At 37.3% G+C, this 25,824-nt stretch overlaps 1 protein-coding gene across 1 annotated transcript in view; it reads right to left on the reverse strand.

Moving 5' to 3' along the window:
• The window catches only part of KCNH8 (potassium voltage-gated channel subfamily H member 8), a 397,642-nt gene that overhangs the window by 85,627 nt on the left and 286,191 nt on the right, over nt 1-25,824 (reverse strand). The window contains exon 8 of the mRNA XM_007470616.1: nt 3,685-3,882. Within this exon, the coding sequence (XP_007470678.1) occupies nt 3,685-3,882 (198 nt within the window). The remainder of the gene's footprint in view (nt 1-3,684; nt 3,883-25,824) is intronic.

Below are 25,824 nucleotides of genomic sequence, written 5' to 3' on the forward strand. Positions count from 1 at the left end.
GATCTTCCCGGACCGGGGCATGAACCCGTGTCCCCTGCATCGGCAGGCGGACTCTCAACAACTGCGCCACCAGGGAAGCCCTCTTTGATAGTTTTAAATATGTTTCCCATAAATCAGTGGTGTGCACACTCGTTAATTACAGATGCTCACGTGGAAGCTTTCCCTTCTCCCTCCTTCTCCTCACTCAGCTTGTGAGCGCCTCTGCCCTGGATAATTATCTGGGGTTCTTACACTCACCTGCAACATTTAATACCACTCCTACCTGCTTTTATAGTAAATATCGCATCCCTGTCATTAGCAATTTCATCGGCCTTGTGTGGGGATTCCTAATAAGATAACAGCATTGATTCCATGGTAATACATATTTTAAATTAAAAAAATAAATTATTTGTATATATTTATAGAAATTAAAAAATAAAATCAATTTGCAGTATATAATGAAATGGATATTTTACAAAAAGTTTTCTAGGTCTTAGTGAATCCGGGCATTTAAACTCACTAAACTTCTGCTGCCTTATATTAAATTGGGGTGTTAATAACCTCTAATTCATAGTGTTACGAGAATTAAATGAGCAAAGTGTTCAATATTGTGAGCTCTTATGATTAGTTCTCAAAATTATGCCAGTAATTTGTTAACTAGGAAATATTAAAATGAAGGCATCATTTCTCTTAGCCTAAGGTAATTGTCACAATAAAAGACACAGATTTGTGAAACTTTAATGAATAAATCTGAGTTACTCAGATGCCATTTGCCATTCAAAACCAATGGTTTCCTAAGTGCTGCTCAAGTCACCTAAACGCTTTAATGCAATTTCCAAATGAGCGCTGGTTTTGCACCAGGATAATTTGCCCAATAAACATTTACCAAGTGACAAAGTGGCATTATCTGATTATTTCCCATATCTTTTGGCTTTGTGACCAGCTTAGCTTCTACTCACAATGAATAGCAGGGAATAATAATATCCTTAACAATTTCTGATTCCGGACCACTTACACTATAGTTAGTGAATCAACAGGAAATAAGCTCAATTAGCTAACATATTCTTCCAATGTCAAATTAGTAGGTTAAGCCTTGAGCATTTGAGCATTTCCAAAAATTTCCATCAGGAGTAGAAGAAACATGGGCAAATATTAAATAAATATAGACTGTTTACAAAATGCTTGTCATTCTGCTAGGCTGAAAGATGGGCCATCAAGGAAAGCAGCAATTATATAAGCCATAATACTGGGTATAAAATCACCACCCTGGGATTGGCACATTGCAGCTCTTTAGAAAACGAGAATTCCTGTTCTCTGCTCCCTAGGCTGTTACTGCTCTACATCGGCCAAAAACCTCTTCCCAGTGCTGCAGTCCCAGCATGCTACCTCAGCAACTCTGCCTTTCCAAGAAATTCTCCCAATCCCTGGCCCCCTTTCTCACTGCTTCTCAATTTCCTAACTGATTTGGCACTTAGCATTTACTGCCTGGTATTGTATTAAATATTAAAAAATATATATTAAAACTTATATATATAAAAATACATATATATATAATATATATTTAATATATATATTAAAACTCTTTCCACGTATTTCTTCCAAGGTGATCCTAAACTCCTCGAGGGAAAGATTGCCTTTATGCTGCTCTGGTTTCATGGTAGTTTGGATGACTCATTGCTTGAAGTCCCACATAATCAGTTCACATCTGTGCAAGGAAGTTGGTAGAAACCATCTTCTATAACAAGGTTCAAACCTCAAAGTGATATCTGGGACTAAGGTCATTAAGAGAACATGATAATCTCAATTAACATACACACACTACTATATATAAAATAGATAATCAACAAGGACCTACTGTATAGCACAGGGAGCTCTACTCAATATTCTGTAATAACCTCTATAGGGAAAATGGGAAATGAATCTGAAAAAGAGTGGATATATGTAGATGTATAACTGAATCAGTTAGCTGTTCGTCTGCAACTAACACAACATTGTAAATCACCTATACTTTAATATAGAACAAAAATTAAATTTAAAAAAAAAGAGAACATGACAGAACAAGCTTTTGAGGGAATACGGTGGGGCAGAAAGTACTCATAGAACTCTGGCTTAAGAATATTTACTCAATCCAGGTAGACACCCACATCTCCATGAGAACAGCTTTATAATTCACAAGTTTCCATTTATGTATTTAATGACAGAAGTAAGTAATCACTTGGGTTCCAAACTTGCCTCTTTACATACTGGTTGTATGGCATTGAAAACGTTACTTTGCAAGGTTTAGATTTGTCATCTGAAAAATGTGGGTAATAAAGGCATCAATCCTGTCAGTTAGGAGGTTCAGAAAAGAGAAATGAAAGTAAATATTTTATCTGGGGGAATGTATTATAAAGAACTGCTTTCCCTGGTGTTGGAGTGCTGAATGATCAGAAGGAGAGTCTAGATAGAGGTAACGTGAGTGTGATAGCTGCAGAGATGGATGAACAAAGAGAAGTGGGGTTATCAGCACAGAGGAGCCCAGAGGAGAAGCTATGGGAGCCATGAGGAGTTGGGGCTCTGACTTTGGATGCGGGGGTACCTCCAGCAGGTGCAGGGATCTCTGAGAAAGCTCAATGAGGCTGCTTCTTAAAGTGCCTATAGAGGCTGAAGGCTGGAGCCACTTGCAGCTGTCTGAGGTGGCCTGCCACTCAAGGTACACGGCACCCATCAGAACCCGGAAGTTCCTTCCCCCCTCCTCCTGCCTCCAGTCTCCCTCTGGCGCCCCCTATTGGGAGAAGTGACTGATGTCAGCTGGCAAAGAAGAATGAGATTTGCGGAGTCCAAACCCCAGCGATACAGAGCAGAGTACAGACGCTGGGTTTGAAGCTCAGACGTAATAGCATAATTTCTCTATTTGTTAAATGGGATAATAATGGTGCAGAACCCATAGATTTGCCTTCAGAATTGCTTGAGGTATTGTACTGAAGCATTCAGCACAGAGAATGGAACATAACAGCGATTAATAAAGGTTAAATATTTATTATTATTGTATTGGTGTTTGTTGCTTTTGTTTTAACTAAGCTATCTATCAAACATCCTTAATTTCCTATAGTAGTATTAATAAAATTTGATAACCCTCACCTGTTTGGAGCTACAAAATGGCATTTCAAATGCATACCTGTGATTCAGACTCATGTAACTCACAAACACTAAAGGTAAATAGCATGTTAGGAAGCAAAGTGCCTGCCCTTTCAAAATCAACCATCAGATGCATATACACATCACTACATATAAGATAGATAACCAACAAGGACCTACTGTATAGCACTGGGAACTATAATCAATATTTGGTAATAAACTTTATATAAGGGAACAAATCTGAAAAAGTATATATATAACTGAATCACTGTGCTGTACACTGAAACTAACACAAAATTGTAAATCAACTATACTTCTGTTAAAAACATATATATATAAAATCAACCATCAGGTAAATGGTTATTTCTTCATCTGTCAGAACATGGAATTCTTGACATCACAGACTTTCATTGTTAATCTACACGTATATATAACTGTTAGTCACTGATTTCCTAATTAGTGCTTTTAGACTCTTCCAATGTAAACCAATCTACCCTGTACTGGGTTTTTAGGACAGAGGGAACATAACAGCAACCGTTTGGCAGACACTTGTTCCTTCTCTTGGTCTAAAGGAAGAATATTCCTTACCACCAATCAACATGGTGCAGATGGAAAAGATCTTTTCTGCATCTGTATTAGCAGAGACATTCCCGAACCCAACGCTGGTGAGGCTGCTGAGTGTGAAGTACAGAGCGGCAATATAGGCACTTCGGATCGACGGCCCCCCCAAAGTATTGTTACCATAGTATGGAGATTCCAGTCTCTTTCCCAGCTCATGAAGCCAACCTGCAATGGAAAAAAAAATGAGCGTTTAAGCCCCCAAAATAAAGTCTCAGTATTAGCACATGGGCGTAATGATGAATGAACATTTAAGGATACACAAAGTTGCTCAGGAGAAAGAAGAAAGTTAAAAGGAAGTTCAAGGCAAGGAATTAGATTCCATGGCTCTAAAAGCAAAAGCATCACTTTCATGCAACTGTTTTTTATAACACACATAGCAGAGAAATATGCATTCAAGAGTGGATTGGTGGTCAAAGCTGAACAGGTTACTCTAATGCAAGAACTACCTGCAGTGACAGAACCTGGGATTTCTACTCTCGGTAACAGTGTTGTACATTTCACTAGCAGTTAAACTTATTTCTCAATTGGAATTTTAAGAAACAAAGGGGTTGAGTAGGTATTTTTCAACCCTACGTGATAGTAAACAGCAACCAACACAAGAATCTAGACTTCATATAGGCAAGATGGGCTTTATTTCTTTTCTTTTTTTTTTTTGATGGGCTTTATTTCTAATCCGTACAACCTTTCCTTATTTTATTCACCTCACCTGTTATTAGTTGCCTTATAGGTCTTAGCTCATGTTTTCCTCAGGAAGCCTTCTCTACAACCTCATTCTACTGTTTGGGGGTGGTGGGGGAAAACTGCACAACTATGAGGTTCCTACAATGGAATCGGGTGGCCCTCTACAACTGTTTCATGATACTGGAGTATATATGTGTCAAAATTTATCTAATTAAATGCTTCAAATATGTGCATTTTATTGTATGTCAATTATACTATCATAAAGCTGTAATAAAGCTATGTTAATAAAGATGGGAAATAGTAAGTATAATATTAATAATAATACAATGAAAACACAACACAAAGACCACTTTAAAATCCTTTACTGGAAATATTTTCTCTTTAAAATTTTATATTTAAAAATTCTGTGTCTGTGTGTGTGTGTTATGAAACACTATGGCAATTCAGCTCAACCCATAAGGTCCATGAGACTTTTGTTAAGGGATGTTAGTCATTGACCACTATTTCCTTATTAACACTTCATTTAATGGCTGCCCAAGAAGAGATGGAAAGTCATTATATTGTTTAAGTAGTAATAATGCTGTCATTATCAACTAAAGTTATAGATTATGCAACTGTGCTAGGTAATTAAAATGCAGATTTGAAACAACTGGGTTCCTTGAGATCAAATAGAAATGCTCAGTGGCAAGTACTCTGTCTCATTTATCTTGTCTCTAGAGAAGTGTTTCTCAACCATTAGCCTGCCTCTGAAATATCTAGAGAGCTTGTTAGAGACAGCCAGGTCCTATCCCTGGAGTTTCTGGTACAGCACATGGGAAGGTTGGGGAGAAGGGCTGAGAATTTCCCTTTGTAATAGGTTCCCACGTGATGTTGATGCTGCAGATCTAGGGGACCAAAGTCCCTCGACTTCACAAAGTCACCTTCTAGAACAATAGTTCTCAATGCTGACTACAGCTGGGAAAGCATTTTAAAGATACACTGTCCAAGTGCCACCTCCACGTACTGAATCAAAATTTCTGGTTCCGAGTTCAGGTACTGATATTTTTAAAAAGTTCCCCAGTAGAACCTGATGTGAAGATAGAACTTAGAACCATTATTCCAGAACTTAGCAAAGCCCCTAACAATAGTAGAGTTTAATAAATATTATTTCTAAAAGTGAAAGAATTAATGAACATATAAATTGTTCTTGCCCTCTGCAATAATATGACAACACTGATGCAATATAGCAAGACATGAGCATTTATAAATTTGCACTAGATTTCTGCACAAAGTATAATGAATGTATTTTTTGATGATAGAGAATAATAATAAAATGAAAATTACACATTATGAGAGCTGACACCATTAGTAAGCTATGACCATTTATTCTGTCTGGAAAGGCTTTGTGAAGGAATAAACTCCACATTCAAACACAGATTTAAATCTGGACTCTTCCATTAAATCTGGACTTTTCCTTCCATCTTTGGGAATGACTAACTTCTCTGAGCTTCATTTTCTCATTTGTAAAAACACAGACACTATCTAACTTGTACAGTTGCAGTGGGATTAAATGAGATGCCACATGAAGAAATGCCAACCCCTGTTAGTGGCAGATATTATATTAGTATATAATATCTCTTTTCTCTCTCTTTCTCATGTTACTTAAATTGGAACAGAGAAAGTACAAAATTCAGAAAGTAAGAGAAAATATGAGATCAGGAGTGAGTCATAATGGAAAAGGAAGGTGGTGACTAAGTGTACTCAGTAGAACCCAAGGGTGCCATCTGATAGAACTGAGCATTTCTTAACTAATAGAAATGACAGGGAGGAAATCTAGGTGACAGTAGTTCTTAAAACTGGGAGAGTTATACACACATTTGTGAACCTGAAGAAAGACATGCTCCTTTTCCAAGGACAAAGCACACATGGAGACACACACACAATTTTGTGTACATTTTCAGGTGGTTCATGGCCTTTTCCTACAGGCTGGGTCCAAGGGCCCAGATTAAAGAGTTCTGCTCTAGAATTTTAAGTGAAGGGAAGGAGGAAGTGGTAAAGCATGACTTGGTAAAACCTGGTTTAATCCTGTATGGAAAAAGATTTAGACATAAAGACAGCTTATCCAAGATTAATTAAAGAGATATCACAAAAGCAAAACACATGTGCATTTAAAAAATATTACTGGTGTATTTTATGCACTGTAGGGGGAGAGTCAAGACAAGTAAAATCAGGAAGCAGAGATGACATCTGAATATATCATTGTATTCAGGATGCTGATTTCTGCAGAAGGGTGCTCTTACAGGCATTTGACCCAAGCATTTTCAAGTACGGCCAACTACAAGATGTTGAATGGCTGGTGGGTTGGCTATTTCTCAAGTGCCTTCCAAGCAGTGCTCTGAAAGCGATGTCATGTTTCTGCTCAAAAATGAAGTGATTAGAGGGGCTTGCCCCTTTGTTCCATGTTGGTCCTTCCCACTAATTCTGGGGAAGCCTGAGCAGCTGAAAAATGTCATTTTGCCCAGAGAGTAAATATTGCATGACTAATTTTTTTATTTGATGCACAGAGGAATGAGAAAAACACCACCACACACAGTAAAGCCACTGCTTCCTCTTAGCTGAATCAGCTATACAATCAGGTCATGAATAAAAAACTGGACCCATCTACTGATCTTGAATTGAATTGAAGTGTGCCTTTGCTTACAGAAACTCAAGCTTTCTCATTAGAAAAATAAAACCAAACAAACCCAGCCAAAACCTTTGATTAAATTCCTTAATTGTAACAAAAGTAAAACGCTTAAAAATTCTCCAAACCAAATCAGTTTTCATAGAATTTGATTTTCTTAATAAAATAGGATAAAATTTTGTGATAGGTCATAAGGATTATATTAGATTATACTCTCACTCAATTCCTGTTCATTTACATATGTGTGAAACTGCCTCAGAAGCGATTTAGGGAGCAAAACACAGACAAACAACAGACCTACTTTTGTTGATATATCTTTTCTGTCTAGCCAACTGTTCTGTCTATTTTCAGAAGCATCTTGTTTTTTAAGAAGGGTTGTTACTAAACTGTGTTGCAGCTATTGGAGCACAAGCAATAATGATGATAAAAAAAACTTGGTAACACGGAAAGGAGGTAACACCCACAAATCCGGGAATGGGCTCTGGGGGCTAAATAAAACTTTTTCACAGAACAGCTTGTCCGAAATGAGAGCACATGTTCCACTGTAACAAGACAGCATGTCACTGTACTGTACAGAAGAAGCAATTTAACCAATTTGGAAGCCAATCTTTTTTTAATCTAGAGAAACCCATCTCTAAAGGGATGTCCTAGAACAGTCTGTCTGCTTTTGCTTGATTTTTTTCCCCTAAATTTCGAAGGAAAAAGCATACACAAAATGAAGTAGAATCTAAATATACTGGATACACTGCCATCTGATAAAAACAAAAGATATTGTAAAATAAACCTGTCATCACCAAAATAGATTAGATGAATAAAACAGAGGAGATTTATGAAATAAATATCAATTTCAAAGATAGAATGACTCTTAATGACCATGCCCAGAAGAGCCTATACTTAAGCATAATAATTCAATCCATATACTTTTCATTGCATACTTAACCAGTATTTTGCTTAATTACATACTTTTAACTCTAAACAGGAGTTTCTTTTTATTTTAATCTAGGTTTCATACAGTAATATACTTACTTTTACGGTGCATATGTTTACATTCACAGTTTGTACAGGTGTGACCTGCTTTATACAATAGATGTGTTCCTGAAAAGTTTAGTTTATATTAGTATTTGGTAAATTAACAGATATTTTAGCTTTAATGAAAGGAATAGGAGCATGTTATTTAAGGAAAGCTTATGGAAGGGTGTGGCCAAGATGGCAGAATAGGAAGATCCTGAGATCAGTTCCTTACACGGGCACACCAAAATGACAAATACTTACAGAGCAACTTTGATGCAAAAGTGTAGAAGACTAGAAGAAAAGATCTATAACTCAAGATGTAAAGAAGGAACCACAATGAGATGGGTAGGAGGGGTGGAGATGGGGTATAGTCAAGACCCATATCCACAGAGGGGTGACCCACAAACGGGAGGATAATTACAATTTCAGAGGTTCTCCCCAAGGAGTGAAGGGTCAGAGTCCCTCCTCAGGCTCCCCAGCCTGGGGATCCTGCACTGGGAAGATGAGCACCCAGAACATTTGGCTTTGAAGGACAGTGGGGCTTACTTTCAGGAAAGCCAGAGGGCTGTGGGAAATAGAAACTCCACTCTTAAAGGGCACACACAAATTCTCACACATTCCAGGACCCAGGGCAGAAGAAGTTATTTGAAAGGAGTCTGGGTCAGACACACCCGCTGATCTTGGAGCTCACCCTGGGGTCAAAGACGTTGGAGACAGACATTCTGGGGAAATCGTTCTACCACAAGGACGCTGTTGCTGGCAAAGCACCACTTTGGAATCCTCCCTCTAGCTTATTAGTGTTGGGACCCAGCCCCAACCACCAGCCTGTCAACACTGGTACTGGGACACCTCAGGCCAAGCAACTAGCCTGGCGGGGACACAGTCTCACCTACCAGCAGGCTGGCTGCCTTAAGACCCCTTGAGCCTGCAACCACTCTGGGACTCGGCCCCACCCACCAGTAGCCAGCAACCTCCACAAAAGGCATCCAACCAGACTGAGGGCCGGCCACACCTACCAGACCACCCACAGTAGTGAGGCTTCCAGAAGAAAAGAACTCACACAACCCATAGAGGGGCACCCCAAGAGCATATAGCTCTGGTGACCAGAGGGGAATGTGCTGCTGGGATGCATAGGACATTTCCTGCCAAAGGCCACCTCCCCAAGGCCAGGAAAAGTAACCAACCTACCAAATACATAGAAATAAAAGCAGCAAATTAGGCAAAATGAGACAAAAGAGGAATATGCTCCAAATGAAGGAACAAGATAAAACATCAGAAGAACTAAGTGAGACAAGGAGTCTCCCTGATGAAGAGTTGAAGGTAATAATTATTAAGATGTTCAAAGAACGTGGGAGAAGATTGGATGAACAGAAGAGAAGTTAGAAGTTTATAATAAAGAGTTAGAAAATATAAAGAAGAACCAAACAGATGAAGAATAACATAATTGAAAGAAAAAATACACTAGAAGGAATCAATAGTAGATTAAATGATACAAAGGAATGGATCAGAAAGCTGGAAGACAGGGTAGTGGAGATCACTGAAACAGAAGAGAAAAAAAGAAAAAAAAAGAATGAAAAGAAAGTGGACAGTTTAAGAGACATCTGGGGCAACATCAAGCACACTAACATTTGCATTGTAGGGGTCCCAGAAGGAAAAGAGAGAGAGAAAAAGGCAGAAAACATACTTGAAGTCATAACAGCTGAAAACTACCCTAACCTGGGAAAGTAAATCCAGTTCCAGGAAGAATAGAGAGTCCCAAACAGGACCAACCCCAAGAGGACCACACCATAGCACACTGCAATTAAAATGGCAAAAATTAAAGATAAAGAGTGAATATTAAAAGCAGCAAATAAGAAGCAAATGTTACATACAAGGGAACTCCCATAATGCAATCAGCTGACTTTTCAGCAGAAACTGCAGGCTAGAAAGGTGTGGCAATATATATTTAAAGTGATGAATGGGAAAAATCTACAACCAAAAATACTCTACCCCACAAGCTTTCTTTCAGATTTGATGGCAAGATAAAGAGTTTTATGACAAACAAAAGCTAAAAGAGTTCAGCACCACCAAACCAGCTTTATAAGAAATATTAAAAGGACCTCTCTAAGAAAAAAAGAAAAGGCCACAACTAGAAATATGAAAATTATGAGGAAAATCTCACTGGTAAAGGCAAATATAAAATAAAGGTAAAAAAATCAACCATGCATGAAGCTAGTAGGAAGGTTAAAAACAAAGGTACTAAAAGTCATCTATATCTACAATAAGTAGCAAAGGATACACAAAACAAAAAGATACAAAATATGATGTCAAAAATTATAAACATGGAGGTGGGGAGTAAATGTAGGGTTGTCAAAATGCTTTTAAATTAAGAGATCACTATTACTAAAATAATCATGTATATACACAGGTTGTTACATATGAACTTTATAGTAACCACAAGCTAAAAGTCTATAATAGATACATTCACAAAAAAGAGAAATTAATCCAAACATAACACGAGATGCAGTCAACAAATCACAAGGAAAGAGAGCAAAAGAAGAAGCAAGGAACAAAAAAGAGCTACAAAAACAACTGCAAACAATTAACAAAATGACAAGAACGTAAATATCAACAATTATTTTATATGTGAATGGACTAAATCTTCCAATCACAAGACATAGAGTGGCTGAATGGATACAAAACAAGACCCATGTATATGCTGTATACAAGAGACTCATTTCAGATTTAAAGACACACACAGACTGAAAGTGAGAGGATGGAAAAAGGTATTCCTTGCAAGTGGAAATGAAAAGAAACCCAGGGTAGCAATATTTATATCAGACACAACAGACTTTAAAACAAAGACTGTAGCAAGAGACAAAGAAGGACACTGCATAACAATCAAGGGCTCAATGCAAGAAGAAGATATAACAATTATAAACATATATGTATCCAACATCAGAGCACCTAAATACATAAAGCAAATATTAACAGACTTGAAAGGAGAAATTGACAGTAATACACTAATAGTAGGGGACTTTAACACCCAACTTACATTGAAGGAGAGATCATCCAGAAAGAAAATCAATAAGAAAACATTGGCCTTAAATGACACATTAGACCAGATGCAATTAATATGCATTTACAGAATATTCTATCCTAAATTAGCAGAATACACATTCCTTTCAAGTACACATAGACCATTCTCCAGGATAGATTACATGCTAGGCCACAAAACAAGTCTCAGTAAACTTAAGAAAACTGAAATCATATCAAGCACCTTTTCTAACCAAAATGTTATGAGACTAGAAATTAACTACAAGAAAAAAAAATGTAAAAGACATAAGCACGTGGAAGCTAAACAATATGCTACTACACAATCAATGGATTACTGCAGATCAAATCAGAAAAAAAAAAACACCTGGAGACAAATGAAAATGTAAACACAACTATCCAAAATCTATGGGATGCAGCAAAAGCAGTTCTAAGAGGGAAGTTTATAGTGATACAAGCTCACCTCAGGAAGCAAGAAAAATCTCAGATAAACAATCTAGCCTTACAATGAAAGGAACTAAAAAACTAACAAACAAACAACAGAACCCAAAGTTAGTATTAATAGAAGAAAATAAATCATAAAGATTAGAGCAGAAATGAATGAAATAGAGATGAAGAAAACAACAGAAAAGATCAATGAAAATAAGCGCTGGTCTTTGAAAAGATAAACAAAATTGATAAACCTTTAGCCAGACTTATCAAGAAAAAAAGAAAGGGTCAAATCAATAAAATCAGAAATGAAAAAGAAGTTACAACTGACACCACAGAAATATAAAAGATCATAAAAGATTACTATGAACAATTATACACTAATAAAATGGACAACTTAGAAGAAATGGACAAATTCCTAGAAATGTACACTCTCCCAAGACTGAACCAGGAAGAAATAAAAAATATGAACAAACTACTAGTAATGAATCAGTAATTTAAAAACTCCCAACAAACTAAATTCCAGATGTCTTTACAGGTGAATTCTGCCAAACATTTAGAGAAGAGTTTACATCTATCCTTCTCAAATGATTCCAAAAAACTTCAGAAGAAACACTTCTGAGCTCATTCTATAAGGCAAGCATTACACTCATAACAAATTCAGACAAAGATATCACAAAAAAAGAAAAGTACTGGCCAATATCACTGATAACAAAGATGTAAAATTCCTCAACAAAATATTAGCAAACAGAATTCACCAATGTATCAGAGGATCATACCCCATGATCAGCTAGGATTTACCCAGGGATGCAAGGATGGTTCAATATCTGCAAATCAACCAATGTGATACATCACATTAACAAACTGAAGAATAAAAATCATATGATCATCTCAATAGATGCAGAAAAAGCTTTTGACAAAATTCAACAACGATTTATGATGAAAACACTCAACAGAGTGAGTTTAGAGGGAAAGTACCTCTACATAACTAAGGCCATATATGATATGTCCACAGCTAACCTCATACTCAGTGGTGAAAAATGGAAAGCTTTTCTTCTAAGATCAGGAACAAGACAAGATGCCCACTCTTGCCACTTTTATGCAACATAATATTGGCAGTCCTAGCCATAGCAATCAGACAAGAAAAAGAAATAAAAAGAATCCAAATTGGAAAGGAAGAAGTAAAACTCACTGCTTGCAGATGATATGATACTATATATAGAAAGCCCTTAAAGACACCACCAAAAAGCTATTAGAAATAATAAATGAATTCAGTAAAGTTTCAGGATATAAAATTAACATACAGAAATCTGTTGCATTTCTAAACATTAACAACAAACTATCAGAAAGAGAAATTTATAAAGCAATACCATTTACAGTTGAATCAAAAAGAATAAAATACCTAGGCATAAATCTAACTAAGGAGGTAAAATACCTGTGTTCAGAAAACTATAAAACCCTGATTAAAGAAATTGAAGATGATTCAAACAGACGAAAGATATACCATGTTCATGGATTGGAAGAATTAATATTGTTAAAATGACTATATTACCCAAGGCAATCTACAGATTGAATACAATCTCTATCAAGATACCAATGGCATTTTTTACAGAACTAGAATAATTCTAAAATTTATATGGAAGCACAAAAGATCCCAAATAGCCAAAACAACTTTGAGGAAAAAGTTGGAGGTATCATGCTCCCTGATTTCAAACTATATGCCAAAGCTACAGTAATCAAAACAGTATGGTACTGGCACACATATACACATATAGATCAATGGAACTAAATAGACAGCCCAGAAAATGAACCCACACTTATGTGGACATTTATTCTGTTCCAAAGGGGGGCAAGAATATATAATGGGGAAAAAAGAGTCTCTTCAATAAATAGTGTTGGGAAAACTGGATGGCTACATTCAAAAGAATCAAACTGGACTACTCTCTCACACCATGCACAAAAATAAATTCAAAATTGATTAAATAAAAGACCTGAAACCACAAATCTCCTAAAAGAAAATATAGTCAGTAAGCTCTTTGACATCAGTCTTAGTAATATTTATTTTTTTGGCTATATCTCTTCACGCAGGGAAACAAAACCAAAAATAAACAAATGGGACTACATCAAACTAAAAAGTTTTTGCACAGTGAAGGAAACTATCAACAAAATGGAAAGGCCATTTACTGAATGGGAGAAGATATTTGTAAATGATATTTTCAAGAAGAGGTTAATATCCAAAATATACAAAGAACAAATACAACTCAACATCAAAAAAAAAGATCAGATTAAAAAATGGGCAGAGGATATGAACAACTCCAAAAAAGACATACAGATGGCCAACAGGCACAGGAAAAGATGCTCAACATCACTAATCATCAGGGAAATGCGAATCAAAACTACAATGAGACATCACCTCACACCTGTCAGAATGTCTATTATCAAAAAGAAAAGAAACAAGAAGTGTTGGTGAGGATGTGGAGAAAAGGGAAACCTCATGCACTTTTGGTGGGAATATAAATGGAAAACAGCATGGAGGTTCCTCAAAAAATTAAAAACAGAACTACTAAATGTTTCAGCGATTCCACTCCTGGGTTTTTATCCAAAGAAAACAAAAACTCTAAAACTATATATGCACCTCTGTTTATTGCAGCATTATTTACAATAGCCAAGATATGGAAGCATCTTAAGTGCCCATTAATAGGTGAGGGGATAAAGAATATGTGGCACATGCACACACACACAGTGGAATGTTAGCCATAAAAAATGAAATCTTGCCACATATGACAACATGAATGGACTTAGAGTATATTATACTAAGTGAAATAAGTCAGTCAGAGAAAAACAAATATTATATGATTTCACTTACATATGGAAACTAAAAATCAAAACAAATTAACAAACATAACAGAAACAGAGTTATATATGGAGAGAACAGGTGGTTGCCAGAGGGAAGCAGGGTGGGGGGAAGAAAGAAATATATGAGGGAGATTAAGAGGTACAAACTTCCCATTGCAAAATAAATGTCACAGGTATGAAATGTACAGTGTGGGGGAATATAGTCAATAAGTGTGTAACACCTTTGTACGATGACATACCATAACTAGACTTATTGTAGAAGTCATTTTGAAATGCATAGAAATACTGAATAACTATTTTGTGTAACAGGAACTAACATAGGTCAATTATTTTTCAAAAACAAACAAACAAACTCACAGGAAAAGAGATCAGATTGTGGTTACCAGGGGTGGAGGGTGGTGGGTGGAATTGGATAAAGGCAGTCAAAAGGCACAAACTTCTAGTTATAGGACAAATAAGTACTAGGGATTTAACGCACAGCATGATTAATATAATTGACACTGCTGTATATTATATATGAAAATTGTTAAGAGAGTAAATACTAGTTTCTCATCACAAGGAAATTTTTTTTTCTATTTCTTTAATTTCATATCTATTTGAGATGATGAATGTTTATTCACTAAAGTTACTGTGATAATCATTTCATGATGTATGAAAGTCAAATCATCATGCTATATACCCTAAACTTGTACAGTGCTGTATGTTAATTACATCTCAATAAAACTGGAAGAAAAAAGGAAAGCCTATAGTGAATCTCTTTAGTGTTATAAAACACTTCAGTAATGTGAAAAACCATCCAGTAGAACATGAGCTTATGAAATCAGATTTATATGTGTGTGTAAAGATGAGTTTATATGGATAGAGAAAAGAGAGAAAGGATTAGCACATGCATCATAACATCTATAATTCAAAATGGTGTTTTACTTAATTTGGTATGAATGAACCCTGTTGTAATGGGGTTTAGCTAGAAACTAGAATGGAGCCCATGTTAGGGGTTTCCTTTTATTAAGCTGACACAGAGTTAATACTTTATTGAGTGCTTCTATCTTATTTATATGCATTAACCCTATAGAATAGGTACAATTATCATCCATCGTTTGATTCATTATTTCATTAATCATTACAACAACTTAGAAATTATTGTCCCCATTTTTAAAGATGAGAAAACTAAGGCTCAGAGAGATTAAATGACGTGTTCAAGATGGCACAGTCAGGATTTTAATCCAGGTGCTTTGACAGCCCAGATTCTATGTCTGCTGTGCCATAGTGCTTCACATGCTATGTGTACAGACCCAACGGCACTGGTGTTGCAGCATGGCTGAATGCCTTTACAAGCAAGTTGCCATTTATATTATGCTATATATACATACATGGTGGAGAAAGAAGCCATCTTAGCTAAGGCTCTCTGGAAGCAGAGAAGCCTTTAAGTGTAAGTAATCTAAGTGTTGGGTCCAGTACTATAAATATCCTTAGGAGATAATAAGGAAGGAACACAGAGAAAGGAAGCAGCCAATGAAGCAAGCCTAATCCAGAAAGCTACCACTACCCGGAACTGGCGCTTAATCCTATTGGAAAACGCTGGGACCAGTGTAGAACAAACCCTTGTTAGAGCAGGGGAAGATTTGCACCATCTCTCAGCTGTCGTTGATTGGGGACTGCTCATAGGGAGCATTAATTCCCCACAGTGCCATGCCCGCTACCAGAGGAGCCTTCCACAGCTTGGGACAATGCCTCAGGCAAATCGATCAGACCCTAAGGATGAGACTCAGACAGATTTAGGGGACATGGTGGAGTACCCACAACATTCGCAACAGCAGCCAACCTCAACTCAAGGCCAAGTATAATATTTGACTAGGCATTTTCTTTCATATAACATCATTTTCACCCAACTCTCACGATAACTCTGCTTTTTTTTTTTTTTTAACTGATGGAGCCCCAACAGAATTTGAGCAATTTTCTCTTCTTTTTTTAGGAACTTTTTTTATAACTGAGAGGTAAATCCATCACTCTCTAACGTAAACATTCATGTCTTCCTGCTATATGACACTGCTTATAAAGAGGTAATCATTTAAAATCATCATTTAATTGTGCTTATTGAAACCATTACTATATAAGTTTGCATTTCCAGTGCCCACTTCTGCTTAGAGGGGGGAAATGTGTCCCGAAATAAATAAAAAATAAATAATCTCAGAGAAAATAGAAGATTTATCCAAACGTAATTCACCATGTAGACATGGAATAACGTGGTATTTAGACCTTGAATATTATTGGGCTGGCTAAAAAGTTCATTCGGGTTTTTCTGCACCATCTTATGGGAATACCCCAGTGACCTTTTTGGTCAACCCAATACTTTAAAAGTGATCAAGAAGTTCCTAATGTAAATTCCAAGCCTAGAAAATACTATAGTTAACATTTGCTTCCCCTCACCCCATAACTCTGATAACCTACTTAATCTTCTTGGACAGCATTAGGGTGAGAGGTGGAAGATCACTGTGATTCTTGTGAGTGATAAGGCAGCAAGTGGCTGGCTGGGAGAGGCAAAGCAGAGGGAGACAATGATGGCTATGGGCCACAACATGAGAACTTTTTTGACCTCTTCAGTCTTCTTGGCAAGGGGCTGAAATGTGGGACTGCTCAGTTGCACAGCTGATTGACAAATATCAGGAGAAATGTCAGAAGTCTGAGTGTGTCTCTGTGTTTATGTGTGTGTATGGGGAGTGTGCGGCAATTGAGACCCAACACAATTGTGAGATACTGTATTTGCTGCTATAGATACTCAAAAAGAGTTGTTCACCCCAAACAAAATAGCAAAGAAAAGCTTGAGATTTCAACTCCATTGTCTCAAAATATCTACACCTACAGCATTGATAACATCATTGATAAGAAACATACTTGTCTCCATTCTTCAAGGTTCATCCAGTGCCTGCCACCATAATTTTTTGTTTTGTTTAAAGAACATTTTTTACTTTGGGATAATTTTAGCTTAACACAAACGTTGCAAAGAATACAGAGAACCCCTGTACTCTCTTCACCCAGTTTCACCTATTGTTAATATCTTAAGTAACAGTGGTACACAAGTTGTCAAAATTATGAAATTAACACTGTACATTACTACTAACTAGACTATGGACTGTCTACATTTTAACTGAAGAAACAGAGTCAAGGAGAAGTTCAGAGACATAGCTTCCAAAACTCACTCTCAACCTTCCACCTTGTCCCCATTTTAGAGGATGTGACTGAGGACAAGACTAGAGGAGCACAGGCTGTAGTGGTATTTGATACTGATTCATTGATTCCACTAAGGAGGAGGTCCCAATCTGAAGAGGAACTTCATTCCTTGGAGTTCCCATGAATCGCACGCTTTGGTTCTCACAAAACTAAGAGGAGACTTACATTTCTGAAGTGGTACAATCTACCTTTGAGGCAAAAGTCTGAAACAGAAAGAATTAATCACAGAACAGTAGAGACTGGGCTTTTTGAGTCAGGAAATAAGAGTCCTAATCTTGGTCTTGCCTCTAATTAACTACCTGTATGATCCTTTATGCATCAGTTAGCTTTTCTGCTCTTCCACTTTTCAACTTGTGTATGAAGTGACTGGACTGAGTAATCTCTAGGTTCTTTTTCAGGTCTAATATTTTATGAAATAAGATCCTGTAATGTTTTTTCACAAATGGGTGAATTTTTTAAAGAAAAATGCTTCTGTAATAACCCATGATTTTGTGAATTTCTCTTTTATTTGTTTTTAATTATTTGAATGATGACCCATTAGCAAATATTGATGGGATAAGGATGGAAGTTTTTCACATTTTGATGCATGTATCATTTCTGCTCTATTTCCACTGCTGAACAATTCTTCAGAGCAAGAAATGTTAGATGCGATTAGTACTGTCAAGAAAAAAATGTACCATTTGTGCTAAAATCAGCCCAGAGTTGGCCAGTTCTCTGAAGTCTACTTACATTTGAAGTTTCTATTATAGAAACTTCCTAAATATTGATAACCAAGATATAGCATTTCACTTAAGCAATGATTAATTGAAATATTATACACTATTGCAAACTGCAAAAATAAGCTGTCATCACATACACCAAAAAACCAAAACCAGGGGCTTCCCTGGTGGCGCAGTGGTTGAGAGTCCGCCTGCTGATGCAGGCGACACGGGTTCTTGCCCTGGTCCGGGAAGATCCCACATGCCGCGGAGCGGCTGGGCCCGTGAGCCATGGCCCCTGGGCCTGCGCACCCGGAGCCTGTGCTCCGCAACGGGAGGGGCCGCGGCAGTGAGAGGCCCGCGTACCGCAAAAAAAAAAAAAAAAAAACCAAAACCAAAACCAAACAAAAACACCTTAGAAAGAATGCAAAATGTGAAACAATCCAAAACCACAGTTGAGCAGCTACTGTAGAGTTTTTTAATCAATCCTAACAAGAGGCAGAACAAACCATCTGATTCCAGACAACTGGGGCACTTCCAAATGTGTCTTAAATTTAGAGATAAAAATAAAGGAAATTCGAACATAGATTGGGCTCACAGCTAAGTTAGCAGAACATAAACGATAAACTATTTGCACTTAACCTTCCTACGTAAAATGCTCATACAACTCACAATGCTTTCAGATCTGTGCCTCCATGTGGGCATTTTTTCCTGAGTAATTGCCCTGGTGTTTCTCATGGATTAATGAGTTTGTGGGACATATAATCATGCCTGAGCTCAGTGTATCATGTACAAGTTGTCACTAAGAAAGTTCTAATCCAAAGCACTCATCACTTGCATCTACACCAGGACAAAAACCTGTTTCAGGAAGATAATTTAGGATAAAGGTAATTGAATCCAGCCAAATTATTTTATTTTATTTTTATTATCTGCTCCCAATTTCCTTCTTGTTCTCTCTTTTGTCTCAAAGGTTCAGAGTTGGTGCAAATCTAAGGAAGAAAAATGAATTGACACATCCATGTCCACAGACCATTTCTCAGTTGTTTTTAGTACTTGCCTGACAGTCATTTAAGTTAGAAACATAGGGTTTTGGCATCTACTGAAGAGGAATCTCAAATTTCTCTGGCTTGAAGAACTTCAAATTAAAATTCTGATTACATTTCTTCCAAATACATTAGAGGGAGATACATTTTCTAACATCTCAATGATAAAAGTAACTCTAAGATAAATTAGACCACATAATATGTTGGAATGTTTTACTCAAAGAGCCCATTAAAGAGTCCTCTGGATTTTATTTATCTTTACCTGGTATTGAAACCATTCTGAAGGCATTTTCCTCCAGTTTCTAGGAAACGTCCCAGTCTCAAAATGAAACACCAACTTTGAGGTGTCAGCCTTTGTTCTCCTTTAAAAGAGCTGATTCTGCAGCTTGGTGCTTTGTGACCACCTAGAGGGGTGGGATGGGGAGGGTGGGAGGGAGGGAGATGCAAGAGGGAGGGGATATGGGGTATATGTATATGTATAGCTGATTCACTTTGTTATAAAGCAGAAACTAACACACCATTGTAAAGCAATTATACTCCAATAAAGATGTAAAATAAAAAAATAATAAAAATAAAAAAAATAAAAGAGAAAAAAATATTTTTTTCTAAAATCAAAAAAAAAAAAAGAGCTAATTCTGAGTCATATCTAGCAATGCATTTAAAAACATGTAACTAACTTTGTTTGATGGCTTGTTGGGGCGTGAAGCACAATAAGTAGTAGGAGTTTGTGTGACCATTCCAAAATAAGTTTTTAGTCAATGGGTGGCTGAGTGGTTGGACTTGAAATAAACAGGGCAATGAAAGGGTGGTATGGGAATTTTTAAAAATGAGAAGTAGACAGAGTACAGAGAGGCAACACATAAACGAGCCAGAAGCACAGACAGAACACAGAAAAGAACATGACTACAGAGAAGAGTGTCAGCCCAGGCAGTGCAGGAAAGCTTGAAAACCCAGAAGGCAAGCAACGCGGCATCCAGAAGTGCATAGGAAACTTGTCTTGGAATTATATTGCCTGACCTTGTCGTATCTTACTTCTGCCACTTAATCATTGTGTAAAGTTGGGTAAGAGTCTTATCCTCTTTGTGCCTTAGTTTCTTCCTTTCTAAAATGGAGAACGTGGCAGTAACTTACCTCACAAGCTGTTGTAAGGTTAACTAACCCAATTCACATCAAGCGCCTAGCAGAGAGCGGCATAACACAGAGCAAGCTTAGATTAAAAAGCTATTTTTTCAAAGGAATGAAGGTTTTCTGTCTTACTGAAAATAACGGAGACCTTTAAAATCCTTCATTATTGAAAACATGTGTAAAATATGAATCCAGAATCCTATTTCCATAAGTGGAAACTAATGAATACAATAGTAGATATAAAGGACACAATCGGGCTTCCCTGGTGGCGCAGTAGTTGAGAGTCCGCCTGCCGATGCAGGGGACACGGGTTCGTGCCCCGGTCCGGGAAGATCCCACATGCCGCGGAGCGGCTGGGCCCGTGAGCCATGGCCGCTGAGCCTGCGCGTCTGGAGCCTGTGCTCCGCAACGGGAGAGGCCACAACAGTGAGAGCCCGTGTATCGCAAAAAAAAAAAAAAAAAAAAAAAAGGACACAATCACATCCTTCTTGGATATCAAGGCTCTTGCATCATTCATAATTACAAATGCTACTTTCCATGATGAGATACGATACTGAAGACATGAAATGGGTAGGATATGGGCTCGTATTTCAGAATATTTCCTGGCTTCCAATTGCTTTGCTGTTACCTGATTATGGTAAAAATAGTGGTAAGTTGTAATATTTTTATTTGTGCACTTGTGGTTGGAGACCACACATTGATCAGCCAATGTGCTAAATATATTCAGTGTGCTGAATACATATATTTAATATATAATGTTTATATATTAAAACATAAACATGCTTTAATATTTATATATTCTTTAATTTAATCCTGTATTGTATAATTTAATTTCTTACAACTCTAACAGCTAAGTATTATTATATGAAATGTTGATATTAAAAAATTGGTACTAAAAAAGGTTAAAGTAAAACATGACCAAGAGGGGACATCTGTTAAGGAGAAGCACTAGGGTTTTTTTTTGTTTTTTTTTTTTTGCGGCACGCGGGCCCCTCACTGTTGTGGCCTCTCCCGTTGCGGAGCACAGGCTCCGGACGCGCAGGCTCAGCGGCCATGGCTCACGGGCCCAGCCGCTCCGCGGCACGTGGGATCCTCCCGGACCGGGGCACGAACCCGCGTCCCCTGCATCGGCAGGCGGACTCTCAACCACTGTGCCACCAGGGAAGCCCAAGGAGAAGGACTGGGTTTTAAATCGGGGTTTGTCTGAGTCGAAAGTCTTTACCCTTTTTCACATGCCATACTCCCTCCTGATACTTCTTGTTGGTCAAGATTTTGGTTATCAATGTACTCCTGATTGACTCCATCTCTTTCATAGAAAAGGCTGCCCCAGTGGATTTTTCTGTGTAATTGCTCTTCCCTTCTACCTGCAAATGGAAATTTTCCATACTGTCTTCTGCTTACAGTCACCTTCATCCAGCACATGTGGTCTTGGAGACCTGGCATTATTTTTATTTGGAGCACGGAAATTTTGTGATGTTCTTCACAACCCCCCACCCCCAGAAGCCCTAGCTATTATTCCAAAGGTGGCTGGCGGGAATGGATGAGTTCATGGTCTGCGTATGCAAAGGCTTGGGTAATAAAAAGAGCTTTTTGGAACCACAAACTGAACTCTGAGCAACTTCCCAATGCTTCATTTCCCAAGAATAGAACTCTTTGGTTACCCTCTTGTGGACTTTGCAAGAGATTTTATATAGGTCAGATCTACGCTGTGGAGAAATTAAAGACCACACAGCTTTAGTTTTTCTTACGAGAACCCACTTTCTTATGTAATTTCTTGGACCTGATTGAAAATATTGTATAAACTAAGCATCTTGAATGATGCTTTAACCATTCCACTTAACTGGTGCTTGACATTTACTTTCACCTACAGACACCGACCCTCTATTTACAAATCCAACATCTGACAACCATCATGCCTTTGTAATGGTTTTGAAACAATGGAAACAAGTGCAAAAGATGGTTTAGTCTCCAGCCCTGCACACAAAACTGATTTAACTCACATTGTAACAAAAATACAGTATACAGTTTGTTTATCTATTTGCCTGTCTTGCCCGAACAATTTGGAAAAAAATGTGTTTGTACTTTCATTGGGTACACAGCAGAGGTGATAAGAAGCACAGCCATGATGAGCACAGGGAAGTCTAAGAACATCTTGGGGAGAAGTGGCTGGAAGCAGCATCAGCTTAACCTGGCAGGGCAGAGGGAGTGGCCACAGGGCCTTTCAGGAGGCAGCTAAGCACTCAGGGCCCTGGTGAACCCAGGCCTTGGTGGAGGCCAGGATTTGGCTCCTAGTTCCAATGAGAACTGAGGATCCAAAGAACACATGATTTATCCCGTAGTAGCAGCCCTGGCTCTAAGCTGGATGCCGAGTCCAATCTGCCTCCCTGCTTCTCCACCCATCAGCCCTATTTCTACTCTCTTCTTCCATAATATGCAAGAAATGTTCAGAAATACAGTTGTCAATGCCTCAGATCCAACTCCACCCACTCTATGAGGTCATCATTTTCAAGGTCACATGACAGGACTTGCTGTGTATGGTTTCCATTTTCTGAACATCCTGCAGATTGTCAAAGTGTATCTTTTACGTTCTGTCTCAGAATTAAACACAGTCAATTTGGGGGGGGGCGGTCAGCGTGATAACACTTCCTGATTTTTGAATGCTCTGTTCCCAGCGAGGTCGACATTCAGATCAGTTCCTTTTGCTTTAGCCTCCACCACTCCTGAAGAGAGGCTTTTCTTGAACCAGGAGACTAAAATATTACCTTCATTGCTTCTACCTGTCCCATAGTCTCTAAATAGCTTCTAATTAGTTAATTAACTAATTCACTCAATTAGCAAATAGTTAGTGACCACGTATAATGCTTGAGATGCTGTGTATTATATAAAGATAAGGGAGATTAGGTCTTCATTACAGGGCAGTCTATTGGGGGAAACCCTAATACAAGTATAAGGTGGACCAAACTAAGTGCTCCTTGCTAGAGCAATCAGAAAGGGTTTAAAGGAGGGTAGGAGTATTTAAGTTGTACTATAAGAATGAGTAAGATTTGGAATAACAGAGATGGAGTAACGTACATCTTGGGAAGCTGAACGCACATGAATAAAGGCACTAGGCCAGTATAATGTAATGCATGTATGGGGAAAGGGAAATCATGCAATTTGGCTAAAGTGAAAGGTGTGGGATGGAAAGTCACATAAAGTACGTCTAACCTACACGTTTCCAAACTTAAATATTTTCCTTTTCTTTCAAGGTATCAAAAATCAACCACCACAAGAAAAGTTGGGTTTAAACTGCGATATCAAGGCTCATATTCGATGAGCCTTGATACTTGATACTTCCTGGCAAGAATGTTAAACCTTTGGATAAATTAACAGGAAAAATTGTCAAATCATTCTCCCTCTATGTGTGTGTGTATGTGTGCGCACGTGTGTGTGTGTAACAGAGAAATCACAAATGGGGGGGGTGGATTTAGTTTAATTCTTCATAGAGTCAAGGGGAATTTGTTCAACTTTGCTTTGAGAAACTCATAATGCAAAAAGATAATGCCCATTTTTAATTTTAGAAATAATTTGTAAAGAAATGGTAAAACAAATCGTACTGAGGCTTTGAGACACTGCTGGAGAAACCTTTTGGGATTCATCTGAGGATCATTCAGTCTGGCTACAAAGTCCAATAAATGTAGAAGCATGACAGACAATTTTCAGTCTTCTGAGAGGCTCATACTGAAGATTTCAGTTTGATGACATTGAACTCTTATGCTGGTATCTAGATAATTATTTGTAATCATTATGAATCATCATCACTATGATGCAATTTATAAACATCTTAAAGGATCTTTCAGGATATTCCAAATTTCCAAAGGAAAGGATATTCCAATTTAGGGGTATTTTTATCTTGTCTCACTTTTCAGTAATCCAAGTAATCAATTTTTCATTTCCGTTGCTGAAACAGATCAATTCCTTAGCTCTCTGCTCCTTTATCCCCACCACTGGCTTACCGCACTTTAACCACATTGATTACCTGCTGTAGCTCCCACTAGACTGACATCTTTGTGAGTGTAGGGATTATGGTCTCTCTTACACACCTGATTCCTAAGCCTAACTTGGAATTCAAGGTGTGGCACCTAATATGTACTCAGTACCTGTTTGTTAAGTGAAAAAGCGTATCTTTCTAAATCATAAGAGACCACAGAATGGATTACTCTTGCCATGTATATAAAACAGGCTTTGGGTTTGCAGAACGGCTTGGACTGCAGCCCCATCATTACTTAATAATGTGACTTCAGGTGAGCGCTAGCCTTCTAAGTTCCAGCTTCTTCAACTAAAAAATGGAAATAAAAATGTCTCCTTGTCTGTTGTGATGACTGAAGAACACAATTTTGCAAAACATCTGGCATGGTTCCTGGAGTGTGATTACCTGCTTAAAATGTTGGTTCCTTTTTACTTCTTCTATCACTTTTTCACAAATAACTATATTACTCAAAAATAAGTTAGCTTTCTAAATTCGAAGTTGAGTTGACAACTAATTTTCATCATCTATCATGGATATAACTAAAAATGGACATATGCCAGTGGGGAAATTTGAGCATTCAAATAAAGTGATCCATAAATGTAGACAGAGAATAAAATACATTGAATATCTCAAAGGCTTCATTATCACTTAGCAAAACCATTTGTTTCCTGATTGATTCCACTGCAGTGTCAACCAATTTGAAGGAGGACATTTTGACCCAGTGTTTTGATTGCTATGACCTTTGACCCCCATCCTCATCTAGATACCATGGTTTACCTCATGCTCTTTGCTCCTTGTTCAAAGAAATAAAAACAAATTTTAATTATTTTATCCATTAAATAAATATGATTAGTAGAAATGAGACAAATATAGTTGACAATGTTTAAAACAGAGCAAGTTGAAATTGGTTAGTTTCCAAAACAAAACAAACAAAACAAAACAAAAATGACTTGATTGAAAATAAACATTCCTTAGGAAAACTGAATATAGCAAACATTGATTGGGGGAAAATTAGACATAGTAGAAATAATGAATAAATAATAAAATTTGCAATAGCTAAAACTGTACAGAGTCAAATTTGTTATTCATCAAAAAATGACTGAAGAATAAAATCTTCTTGAAAAAAATTAGTTCTCAATTTAAAACTTAAATTGAGAAGATTGGACTTGATAGAAATGTCACAAAAGAAAACTCATCCTATCTGATGTGGAATTTTTAAAAAATGATTGATGAATTAAATCTTTGGTGTAAAGTTTATGTATAAAATAACTCAATAAAAATAATTACAATACAATAAAAAGAAAATGGAAGAAAACTGTTTAACCCTGCTGT

This window comes from Lipotes vexillifer, unplaced genomic scaffold (assembly GCF_000442215.2).
Source record: "Lipotes vexillifer unplaced genomic scaffold, Lipotes_vexillifer_v1.1 scaffold418, whole genome shotgun sequence".
Taxonomy (NCBI): Eukaryota; Metazoa; Chordata; class Mammalia; order Artiodactyla; family Lipotidae; genus Lipotes; species Lipotes vexillifer.